We start from the raw sequence: 12,658 nt of genomic DNA on the forward strand, positions 1-12,658 counted from the left end.
AATAAAACATTCTTTGACATATTTCCTATCTATTATTTGAAATAAATGAAGAATAACATTAATATACCTAGTTATAGTAGTGAAAATATTATAGTATACATAAAAAAACAAAACTGAAAAATTGCGATTTTATGGAATAAAAAAGAAAAACACAAAAAAAATGTTATTGGTAAAAAACTAGGAAATCAAATTTATTTATTTAAATTAATTAATTAAACAATTTTTCACATCGATAACTTCCAATAGTATTAATGCATCTTTCATTACTCTTACATGTATTCAATTCCTTTGATTTGCACTCATCTACTTCTTCACACTGCCTATAAACTTGATTGTATTTAAACCCTTGTCCACAGTTCTTTTCAGTCGTCACTTTTAATGTTGATTCCGTTGACTCAACACTTTCAAATGAGTCCGTTTCGAAATAGTCTTCAATTTGATCAATGTCCTCGTTTACGTTTGGCTTTACGTTACTGATGTGATTATTATAAGTCTCGGCTGAAATCGGCTTGTAAGTGTCGAGTGTTATTTTAACTTTTAAGCTTCGATCTTGAACTGGTGGTGCATATTCCATTTCTCTATGCTGCATATATTGATACATTTTAGGCTTACCATTTTGATCGCTTAAAAGTCCAAAGTCAGAGAATTCTTCATACCTTTCAGTTGATTCATCATTAAATCTACTATTTAGTGATTTAAGCATTCCGTAGTTACTGCAAGGTCTAATTCTGCATTCTTCATATTCATAATTTTCTCCGTCGCATGGCCTTCCATTATGCATCGGTGACGGGCTATTGCAGAAACGTTTTCGATTTCTGAAACCTTTTCCGCATGTCTTACTGCATGCTGACCAACTACTCCATTCACTCCATTTTCCATCAACAGGACATGGACTTAATTTACATTCCTTTTCTTCCTCATTATTTCCATCACAATTTAAGCCACCATAAGCAGGGAATGGATTGTCACACTTGCGAGTTCGCTTCTGTTTGGGCTTTTTACTCAACTGTGTATCGTGGCATGCAGGACAATCACTCCAGTCTGTCCAATCACTCCAATCTCCATTTATCGGACATGGAATATCATTGCATTTTCTTACTTGAACATTCTCGCCAGAACAATTATAAGACGGAATTGCATCTAATAAGACACATGTCCTTGATCGATATTGAACACCATTTGGACCACAACTTGAACTGCAATCTGACCATTCAGACCATGGAGAATATTGGATTGGAATTTCGAGTTTGACATAAAAAACCTTCTGAATCCATCCGAGATTATTAGCACTCGTACAAAGATATTTTCCTGTTTTGTAAGCATATAAAATTTTTAATTATAGTCTTTTTATACTTAACATATTGCAACTCCTACCTTCATGATTCTTATTCGCATTCGTAATTCTCATTATCTGATTATCTGTTGAAAAATAATAATCACCACTCGATTTCGTCACATTTGTTGCATTCTACATGATGTAAAGATGAAATCTATAAATAGTTTTTACAATGTAATAGTCATGTCTACTTACGAAGCTCCAATATATAATTCCTTCTGGCGATGCTTTTGTATGACATTCTAAATTTATACTGTGATGCAGTTTGACTGTTAAGTATTCTTCGGATTTGCCATTTCCACTCAATGTTGGGGGATACTGGACATTTATAAAGAAGAACTTTTGGATGTTGCCAATGGTATTGTTGGCATAACACATGAAGTTGCTTGACTCTTGCAAAGAATTTAGTGCCTATAAATATTATGGAGATTTCAGAATAGATTCTTAAAAATTCAGAGCTGTTCCTTACCAAAAAGTTTTCCTCCGTCTTCAATAGTTCTTTTCCTTTTAGAGAATCGTGGAAGTTGAGCTTAACCCAATGAATTTTTGCTTTTGGCGATGCTTCTACGGTACATTCCAAAATCACGTTACTTCCTTTAAGCACATCAATCCTTTCTTCATTTTCATTATTATTGGAATTGTCTCGATTTTCATCCATTAAGTAATTAGCATTTGGCTGTTTAACGATTTTTGGAGGTGACAGAACCAAGACATTGAATTTCAGTTCCGATTCGCCTTCTTCGTTCTTAGCATTGCATGAATAGATTCCAGAATTCCATGAAAATGCTTCCGATATTCTCAAAAATTGTTGTTCCTTTAAAAACTCTAAAGTTTCATTCTCATAGACTTTTAGTCCATTTTTGAACCAAGTGATTTGTGGCTTTGGAAAGCCTTGAATTGGACAGTTGAGTAATAATGGCATTTGCTCGAGAATTTCATAATCACTGATTTTGGATACAATTTGTGTCTCCAAATGTGGCTTTTGCTTAATTTTGACTTCAATTGACTTTTCATCCTTCCCCAAGCCATTAAAGCTGTAACAGATGTACTTATTTAAATGGAGATTCTTCTTGTTTTTGAAGATCAGATCAAGTTTTAATGTATTTGAGTCAACTTTCGAGAGCTTTGAATAGAACTTGTGCTTTGAAACTTTTAGCTGGAAAGGATCCAATAAGCTCATTCCATTTCCATAACCATCGAAGTAAACAATGTTGTCATTTTCAGGTCTCAATAATTTCTCAACATTCATCTTTGATGTTGTCGATAAAATATGTCCATTTAAAGTCCAAGCAATGATGGGTAAAGGATTTCCTTGTGATGTACAGCTCAATTTTATTGAATCATCAGTTGCTGCTGACTCTTCATTAATCATTAATATTTTTGATTGTTGGTATATGCTGATTTCATACTCAATCTTAGCCGATCCTAATTTGTTCTTAGCCAGGCATCGATACTTCCCAATGTCTGTTGCCTTTAAATGCTCAATGATCAATGTATCGTCAGCTTCGTCATCTAAAATTTCACTGTGAAGTTCAAGCATTAATAATCTTTCGGGCAGCATCTAAAATTTGATTTAACTTACTTATCCTTAAACCAAAAATGAAGCGGCGATGGATTTGCAATAATCGAGTTACATTTAAGTATCACAGAATCTCCAATCATCTTTTGGAACTGAGTTTGAAGTGAAATTGTGTTGTCAATGTATGGCGCGGAAGTGACATCCACTTTGAAGAACTTTTTGACAGTTCCTTGACTATTCTCAGCAATACATGAATAAATGTCACTAAAATTAAAAGAGGAAAGTTAAGCCTTAAATGAGCAGAATTAAGATTATTCCCCTTACCTATGATGGAAGTGCAAATTGTCAATAGAAAGTATTTCTCCTTCCCCAAATACGTCTGTGCCTTTACGCCATTGAATTTTTGGCAGTGGACTTCCATCAACTGTGCAGTTCAGAATCAACTTTTCACCCTTTTTAAAAACTTTTTCGTCAATATCCGTCTCAGAATATAGGAAGTCTGTTATGGTGTCATTCAAATTCCAACTAGCCATAACTTTTGGAGGAATGAGGACATTGACATCATACGAGAATGCTTCTTGTCCGGCTATATTTGATACTGTACATGTCCAAGTCCCATTATGGGTTTTATTGACATGACCGATGAATATTTTTCCGTCCAGTTCCTTATACTTGGAACTGTCTAAATTATTTCCATTTAAACTCCAAACTAGATCATTGAAATTTTCAAATGGACATAATAGTTCCAAATTGTCATGTTCCTTTAATTTGATCTCTGTATTCACTGTCTGAGCTGTCGGGAGCATCTTCGGCATCTTAACTACATCAACAAAGAAATACTTCTCATCACTTCCTTCAGAGTTTTGAACATGACATGATATTTTTCCACTATTAAAAGTAGAATCTAGTGTCAAGGAATTTGTGGAATTTCCGATTTCCTTATCATCATGCTTCCAACTAATGATCGGCTCGGGAAGTCCAGTAGCTGAACAATTGACATCAATTGTGTTGTTGTTTATAATTGTTATATTCTCAAAGTCTGTTATGATTCTCGGTTCCTCTACAACAGTAACATAAAATATCTTCTCGATCTGTCCAATCTGATTCTCAGCAATACAATTGTAACTTCCTGTATCGGATGATGTGACTGCCTTAATCTCAAAATATGATTCATTGGACACGATGCTGTTGTTCCTTAAAAATTTCACACTTGGCAATGGATATCCAGTAGCATCACAATTTAATTTTAAGTTTGAATTAATTTTAAACTTCAATGACTCATCATTTGGATCTAAAATTTGTGGTGGATCTGGAAATAGATGTAATAAACTTTAAGTCATCTGAATCTATTAGAATCAGTGCTGTCCAAACTTTTTTTGTATCTCGGTACACCTTAGTGGTAAGCCACAAACGACATACGGTACATGGACACCGTAGCACATAGTTTGGACAACACTGAAATAAAATCACTTACTCATCACAATAACCGAAAAGTCGATAGTTGAATGACCGAATTTGTTTGTTCCATTGCACTTGTAAATTCCACTGTCGTCAGCATTTGCAATGAACTTTAAAGCATTTTCATCGATTTGATACTTTTCGTTTGACTTTATTTCTTTTGAATTCAATTGCCAGGAAATATTTGGTTTTGGATTTCCGATTAGATCGCATTTGAGTGTGACATTGTTGTCTTTAGGAACTTCATAGGAAGTGTCAACTTGGCGTTTACGTCTTGGTGGATAGTTTACGTCCACTTGGAATCCTTTTTTGGTGACTCCCAAGTCATTTTCAGCAATGCATTCGTACTTGCCTTCATCACTTACCAAAACACTTTCAATTGTCAGAACTGATTCATTTGTGATTTTTTCATTGTTTTTCATCCAATATATTGTGGGTTCAGGATAACTATCAGCAACAATACATTCAACAGAGAAGTTCTTGCCTTCTAAGACTTCAAACTTTTCATCAACTTCCGCTACCTTTTCCTCATCATAATCTTCGTTGTTATAAATTATTCCATCTATTTTTGGCGATGTTTGTACTAATAAGTCAATAGCAACTTCATCTTCGCCCAAATCATTCCACATACTGCAGTGAAACGTTCCATTATCATTTTCATCAACATTGCTTAACTTCATTATAGTTTTAAAGAAATTTTCCTCCTGATTCTTGATGAAAAACTTTTCATAAATTCCAATATTGTCGTAGGTCCAAGTAAAGTTTGCAAGTGGTAAACAATTTCTGCATTCACATGATAGTTCTACATCTTCACCTTCTTTGGCAATGACGATGCTTTTGGTTGAAATCTTTGGTTGTTCTGAAATTTAGAGTTATAACGGTCATTTGAGATTTGAATAAAATTTACTGCACATAGTTGAAGACCCCTTTTTCATACAAAAGTTCAGTCTGTTATTGGACTTCGAAGAATAAACATCATTGTGAATAAATAAAATCCGTAAGGAGTTCTTAATTACATTTACACTTAATTTACCTGGTTACCAAAATCGGTAAAAGCTAGCCTATACGAATTTAACCATGCTATAAGCTTGTTACTATTCTAAATTCCCATATAAACTTACCTATTGGAACTAAACCAACTGTAAAATCTCTTCTAATCTCGCCTACTTCGTTAGCTATATTACACTCATACATCCCTTCATGTTCTTCTAGTAGCTCTGCAATACTTAAGCTGTCATTACCCTGATCCATAACTACTCGACTTTCGTTCGAATTTTTGGGTGTAAAGAACCATTTTGTGGAATTTTTCTCAGGATTCTCAATTGTTGCACAGTCAAAAGTTGCATTTGAGCCATAAACAAGCATCAAATTCTCTTGATTTTGTGGATTGACAAATCGTGGCTGATAGTTTACTTTTAGAGTAATGACATCCTCAATGACAAAATCATTATTTTGTACTCGGCATTTTAATGTCCTTCCGTTGTCTAGATGATTTGCAGTAAATAAATACTCCTCACCACCCTAAAAAGTTTTGCTTTTTAAAGGAAATTGCTGAAATTATTAAGTATCTCCTATCCTACCTTTTGTATCAATGTCCCATTTTCATCAATCCAATTTATTTCAATTTTTTGCTCCTTTGCATCCTCAATAATGCAGTTTAATGAATAATTCAAATTCTCTTCCATAACTAGAGATGATGCTCGTATTGAAACTTTTGGAATAGTCAGGATATTGATACTTATTTCTTCAATTTCTTTACTAATGCTATTGACTGCAAGGCATTTATAAGTTCCATGATGTTCTCGTTGTACATTCTGTATAGTCAGTTCAAGTTCATTGCTTTGACTGCAATCAATAAAGAAAAGTGTAATTGATAGGAAATTTGATGCAGCACAATGGAAAGCGAGAATATGCAATAAATTACTTGGAATGTATCATCTCTAAAGCTTTGCCACCAAAGCTCCATGTTATGTTTACAGGAATGTGAGACTTTACTGTGCATTTTAGATGCAAACGATCTCCTTCATAAATTTCCTTTTGGTTTGCCTCAATGTTCAGCTCAGGAGCACCTTTAAATGATAAATAACTCAATATTCTTCTTATTTACTACAAAATCATAACTACATACTTCCCTGACTTGATATTAGACCTGTTGATATCAATCTTTCAATAGCATTTCCATTAGCATCAAAACCATTTAATTGAATTTTAAACATTTGTATAGGAACATCAAATGGCTTCGTTGCATAAACATTGTCTTTACGTTTCGTCAATGGAATCGTAAATTGTCGCAAACTTTCTGATGGACTTGTTGGAACTAAAATAATTGTGATATTTGACAGAACATTTATCAGAGAAGGATCGGAAATGAACAAGGTTAAAATATTTTTGTGGCCAATGAGTGGCTGGAAAGCTGTTTCCGATTTTTTCTCAACGTCGTCCAAACTGAATCCAAAATCAAATTTAACGTCACTTAAAGCACTTAATCTTATTGAATGTGATGAGTCTGCGCCTGCTTCTATGTGCCAAATACCGTCTTTTGGATCTTTGATGTTTACTAGTCTGAGATTATTCAGTGACAGTTCCTCACTTGCCTTAATTGTCTCATTAGCTGGATCTCGAATTGAAAGTGTCGGATTCTTTCCAGCAATGCTGACTTTCAATTCCGATATCGTGTTATCAACATTTAAGTCTGTTTTACTCATGCCGGCTTGCTCTACATCTACAGATTTTAATGCTGCATAATTAGGTTTTACTGTATCTCTTATCGCAAGTAGAACGTCCTTGACATTACTCTTTTTCATATCATAAACTTGACCATTACTGACGCGACTCAATTTCTCATAAACTTTATACTTGACATTATTTGAATCTTTACAATCGCCAGTCAATAGGAAGTTTACGGTGACTTGCTTTTTCTGAATTAAAGCAACAACTTCATCATAGAAATGATGATCCTTACTAGATGCATCAGAAAATACATATGCAAATGAATTTGGAAGTGCCAATTTTAAACCAAATTTAAGACCACTTAGTGCCATTTCAGGACAATCCCCACCGCCCATAACATTGATGTATTTCAACTTTTCCAGTAACTCATTCGGATTTCGAGTTTCAAATGGCTGCTCAATTGCTGGAAGAAGTATGAAGTAATTAATTAATATTATGTGCTGACAAATTTGACTTTAAATGTGTGATAACACTTACTCGGATCACGAAACACGACCAACACATAATTATAAATTGGATTATCATCTCGTGATGACAAATCGTTTATAATTTCCTGGGCACCGGATCTCAGCTGTTGTAAGTCATCATGCATTGAACCTAGTAAATAATACATAATTATTTAATTTATTATTATTACACTGTAGTAGCTAGTCAAAACCTGTTCCATCGAAAATAATGAGTAAGCTCTTCTGATCTGGTCTAGGACGATCTTTAAATTCTTTTCTCTTATCATTTGGTGCTTGCCTTTTGTTTACATTTTTAATTCCTCTCTCATTCTCATCAAAGGGCTTGTTATCAATTAAAATGACGTCGACTGCTATATTTTTCTCATGATTATTACATATATTATCACTCGCTATAGTTAATTCTGACACCGAAAGCTCTAATGTGTTATTTTTGTTATCAGTGCTCGCCACCAGTTTGGAGTTAATTGCTCCATAAAATGTTATTAACATTGTGCATAAAATCTTTAAATTAGTCATTTTTAAGGATCACTTGATGTTGATCGATATGTTAAGGTTCTGGTGAGGTTAAAATCCACACTTTAGTCACTTAGGTTAGCACTTAACATAGATTCTAATTAGGTTAGGATACTCTAAAACTTAACCACACAGATTACACACTTATAATATCCATAAACACATCCTTCCATATAATCCTTGACTATATCACGTACAGTCAACGATTCGACAACAATTTGAGGTATTAAGGAACAATTAGAACACCAAATATGATTAAAAACTTTAATTACTAGGATTTAGTGTTAACTCTTTAAAGCCTGAATCTCAACTGATATCATTTTATGGGATTTAAAGTCTCATTTGCTCTCGCTGATTCTTTGCTCCAGTTTGATTGTGCAATTTGAATATAAAAACATTTGAGAGAAAAAAATAACAAATGTGAATCATGAATCCTCACGTGCTTGATAAGAATTTGTATTTTTTTTTTCATGAATGAACTAAGCTGTGTGATTTTTGGCGCTCAAATTTTGTTCATTCGCTTCGTCAAACTGCATTAAAAATATCAGATAAATTGATGTTGCTGATATTATTGAGAATATGAGCTCCCAGTTGAAGGAGAATAGTCCGCATGTTATGTCCGGTGTTCTCATCGTCAATTGATGACTAATTATTGATAGCTGATAAGGAGTAAAGGTTGAAAATGAGTCAGTTAAAATTGTAATTAATTGAATGAGTAAGAAGGACTGAGTGGGGTCACCAGGGACGTAATCACGTCGTGGAACCCGGAATTAAACTAAACCCCTCTTACCCCTAAATTGTTGCGATCCGTACAAATAATTTTTTTATACACAACTACTTGGCGTAGATCAGTGATGAAAGAATGTCAGCTCAAAGTGCGACTGAGAATTTGTACAAACTAGGTGACAGAGTTAGGAACAGAGTCAGATGGAACGCCTTTTGTTGTAGCCTGGGCTCTTCATTGGAGCATAGCTACATTAAGTATACAACAGAGGAGTAAGGAAGAGGGATGGAGTTGGGATTCTCTGCACAAAAAACCCTAGCAAATTGAAGAATCCTTTCCGAAAATAAGAGGGGATCATTTATACTTCATCATAAAGAACCACTGTACCGCGACACACACCCTAGTAGACAAATAGTGTGCTCTCTAGAGCAAAGTAATCTGAGAACAACGCTCAAGAGCATACTCATTGCCTGTTAGGGATAGGTTGTCCACCACTAGTATAATGTATAATACAACTCAAAAACACTATATAATAAGCTAATGTGCATACCTTCTCAATAATTCGCACGTCAACAGCTCTGTAATTGGAGAGTTTATTTATAACCTTATGCACTGCAGTTCCTGTAAATTTTCCTTCGTAAATGCAGTTATTCGCGAAGCTCATAACAACAATGAGTATCACATTGTATAAGAATATCCAAAGTATATTATTGTAAGCAATAATTGTTGTTGCTGGATTATTTTGCTTAGCTGATCGATAAAGTGAGAAATATGTGATGACACCGAATACAAAAATTTGTGATATAATCAGCAGAATTTGGAATGATAAAATTTGATTTTGTAATGAAATGCAGTCCAATAAATCATCATGAAGATCAACAAGTTTTGTTAAATGCTCAAGTGTTGTGTCTACAGTTACATTCGATAATTTTGCTACTTTATATTCTTCAACTTCAATTAAATGCCTTCGCTTGAGTTGCTCAACAAATCCTTCATCTTGCTTTCTTAATTGCATTGTTAGCTTTTTAATCTCGTCCTTCACATTCATGTCTCTACTACCAATAGTCTTTCTCGTTTGATAACCACCATAAATTGAGTAAATTTCCTGAAGCGATATTGTTGGTGTGTGCCGTTCATTCCTCTCATTCCTTGAACATAAATCAAAAACCTTTGGTATGTCATTATTAGCAAGTTGACGGAAGATGTTGTTAATGTAAAAGAATCGCTTTGTAATTGCATTAGCTGAGAAGCAAAACTGTATAATTACAACAGTATATGGCAGATTGGCTACATAATATGATATGCAAAGCATAATTGATGGTAAACGAAGCATTTCAAAAATATAGTATGACATTATTATCAGTAGAATTATTGAGACATTGGTAAGCACTAAGAAGCCTAGAACAATGGTCCTTGCTATCTTCTTTGGTGTCAGTATTGCAAAGTCATTCTTTAAGATAACGTCGATCTGTTCCATGCGTTCGAAAAATGACCACTGCTTTTGATGGGTCAGAAGTGATACGATCAGAGAAATCATGCCTTAAAATATTTAGTTGGAATTTAAATCAATGGATGTCTACTGCAAACTGTCCGAACAGACAAGGAGTATGCTCAAGAACACACTCATTCAGGTGAGTATGCTCATTGTCTGTTAAGGCTAGTAAAACAATAATATTAATCATTATCATCTACAAATAGCTATTATAATAGGTACAATGTATATGATGATACCATCATGTATGTAACCGCACCGGATTTACAACATTGATATAATTGAGTGTTTAATCGGAAAGATTTCCGAGAATAATAAAATGCATCAAACCATCGCCAAAATGTGTTTGGACATCTTATCTGCTCAAATAATATGGCAATGTGGTTAGATTGCTTCTATGCTTAATCGATATCAATCAATCATAATTGAATATTGTGATATAATTAAGAATTAGTGACCGAAAATCTTAAGCTTTTGTTTGACATTTTAAATATACAAATTGTACATTTTGCATGATTATCTTATGTATAGCACGCAATCTAACAATAACAATGGAATTGTCTATTTGAAAAGACACAAGATAATACAATTCCGAGCAACACAAATGATGATGGCTCCGCTAAAACCAAATTAAGCCGTCTTCGTGTGACGTCCGTATGATTGCCAAACTTACCCTAACAGGCAAAAAGCATGTTTTCATGGTACAGAAATATCACTACTTACTCACTTACTTCGCTGGTCGTACAGATCAGTTCCGATGCTAAGTGCAATACTATCTCTACCGACTGCTTCCCTTCAAGAGTTTTTTGGACGTCCACGGGCTCTCTGCCGTCCAGAAATACCACTACGGTACCTAAAGGTGGTCTCTTTGTCTTGTAAAAATAAGCGGCATCCGTTTGGTGCTAATAAAAGAACTTTAGCGGAGCCTAGAAAGATCCATGGCGGAACCTTCTATATTTGAATCGCTTCCGTAGAAGAGCTTTAAAGAGGAATAGAAACGGCTCCATGGCGATGTCAACTTCATTTGTGTCGCTCGGGAATTTTTAATAACAGCTCATTTATTCATAAAACATGTTGCATTCGGTCATGTTGAGAGTTTGGATTTCGAAATTTGTGCCAAAATGTGGCTGTTTTCAAGCAAAATCGTTTGATCAGAGCAGTCCATGACACATTAGTTTGACATCACTAATTCAGATTTTAAAATGTGAATTACATTTTTGCCTGTCAAAACAACTCTGGTTTTTGGCACAAATTAATTAACAATTCATTTTACTATAGACTTACGTGGTATTTAACTAATAAAAACATTTGGCAAGCAAGCACCATCAAAATTATATCATAAAATTTGAAATAATAAAATAGTTTAGTGAATTGAATAACATTTGTTTAACTTCTTTAACCTCGTCGACTACTAAGCATACATGTGTACATCATGAGAACATAATACAGTATGTCATATTCAGTTATGTTACCAAATATATCATAAATGAAGTACTTGCATATTCTATTTATAGAATACAACTAGAACTGAATAAAAATCAATATTACCGATTAATAATCCTGATAGAACTTGACACCATGTACCTGCAACAAGTGGACAGAAAATGATAAATTACTATAAAGTATCAAAAATGTGTGTTCAATTATTGCTAATAACAAAATAAGTATTATTAAGTACAAAACTTAATCAGCCTTAATTAATCTATTGAATTGATCCATTTAGTGTTGCAACACTTACCATAAGTTTGAATATCAGAGCCAGCAACCTTGAAAAGAATTATTATTATTAAGTGTAAAGTTATGCTTCATGCATTAACTCACCCGTCCGAACTTTTCAATCCAAAAGTGTTCATCGATGTTGATGTAGAAGAAATATCCATAGACAGAGAGTAGAAGAAAGAAATAAACTAAATTTCCTGTAGAAAAAGCGGGCGATGAACGCTAAACAATTAAATAGAATATAAAGCTATTATAGTTGCAAGATATTGGCATAGGTAATGCTATATTGACCTTCAACGAATGTATCCACAATCCACAAAACCTTGAAAAGTAGAAGATCGGCTTTACAACATAATATACATCGACAATTTCTTGTTCTTGTTCCTTCTGTTGCTGCATTGTGACTATATAGACTGTAGTAAAGTTAGTTCTAATGAGCGATGTTCTTGATTAATTATCCAAATTATATCGCAATTTATTTAATTAATTAAAAAAAGGTACAACTTTACTAAATAATAAGACCCGAGCAGCATAGTGTGTTTGGTAGGCTACTAGTGCGTCGCCGCATCACCGTCATGCCACGAAAGTGCTCTGACGACATCATGACGGCTGATATCGACACCAATTTTACGGACCGCCCTACTATGCTGCTCGGGAGACACGCATCATGTAATTATTATTATCCGATGTGAAGCAACAA

General features: G+C 34.1%; 3 protein-coding genes and 1 long non-coding RNA gene across 4 annotated transcripts in view; all 4 read right to left on the bottom strand.

Annotated features, from left to right (window-relative positions):
- LOC139092576 (adult cuticle protein 1-like) overlaps positions 1–12,658 on the bottom strand; it is a 58,804-nt gene that overhangs the window by 24,721 nt on the left and 21,425 nt on the right. The window lies entirely within an intron of this gene.
- Positions 209–8,075, bottom strand: LOC139091849 (hemicentin-1-like). Its single transcript, XM_070642082.1, has 13 exons — positions 7,702–8,075; positions 7,521–7,640; positions 6,442–7,446; positions 6,238–6,382; positions 5,894–6,158; positions 5,435–5,834; positions 4,330–5,172; positions 3,180–4,164; positions 2,919–3,119; positions 1,806–2,859; positions 1,532–1,747; positions 1,375–1,468; positions 209–1,308 (listed from the first exon to the last, which is right to left on the bottom strand). Exons 1-13 carry the CDS (start codon positions 8,024–8,026, stop codon positions 209–211), a joined length of 6,753 nt encoding a protein of 2,250 aa, XP_070498183.1. The 5' UTR covers positions 8,027–8,075.
- LOC139091857 (gustatory and pheromone receptor 33a-like) lies at positions 8,255–10,101 on the bottom strand. The gene is made up of 2 exons (XM_070642094.1): positions 9,298–10,101; positions 8,255–8,682 (listed from the first exon to the last, which is right to left on the bottom strand). Exons 1-2 carry the CDS (start codon positions 10,099–10,101, stop codon positions 8,503–8,505), a joined length of 984 nt encoding a protein of 327 aa, XP_070498195.1. The 3' UTR covers positions 8,255–8,502.
- LOC139093415 (uncharacterized) lies at positions 11,694–12,350 on the bottom strand. Its single transcript, XR_011544685.1, has 4 exons — positions 12,250–12,350; positions 12,061–12,180; positions 11,978–12,005; positions 11,694–11,823 (listed from the first exon to the last, which is right to left on the bottom strand). It is a non-coding gene; the product is annotated as an uncharacterized lncRNA (long non-coding RNA).

The sequence above is a fragment of the Chironomus tepperi genome, unplaced genomic scaffold (assembly GCF_022539635.2).
Source record: "Chironomus tepperi strain 1889 unplaced genomic scaffold, CSIRO-AGI_Ctep_v1 contig_16, whole genome shotgun sequence".
NCBI classification, from domain to species: domain Eukaryota; kingdom Metazoa; phylum Arthropoda; class Insecta; order Diptera; family Chironomidae; genus Chironomus; species Chironomus tepperi.

What these genes read in the sequence shown, in the direction of transcription:
- LOC139091849 (XM_070642082.1), bottom strand. Translation starts at nt 8,026, where the DNA reads ATGACTAATTTAAAGATTTTATGCACAATGTTAATAACATTTTATGGA. An exon ending in AGTTGGTTTAGTTCCAATAG is followed by an intron (nt 5,173 to 5,434) that starts GTAAGTTTATAT and finishes TCTAAATTTCAG; the next exon opens with AACAACCAAAGATTTCAACC. An exon ending in AGACGGAGGAAAACTTTTTG is followed by an intron (nt 1,748 to 1,805) that starts GTAAGGAACAGC and finishes TAATATTTATAG; the next exon opens with GCACTAAATTCTTTGCAAGA.
- LOC139091857 (XM_070642094.1), bottom strand. Translation starts at nt 10,101, where the DNA reads ATGTCATACTATATTTTTGAAATGCTTCGTTTACCATCAATTATGCTT. An exon ending in ACGTGCGAATTATTGAGAAG is followed by an intron (nt 8,683 to 9,297) that starts GTATGCACATTA and finishes ACTCCTTATCAG; the next exon opens with CTATCAATAATTAGTCATCA.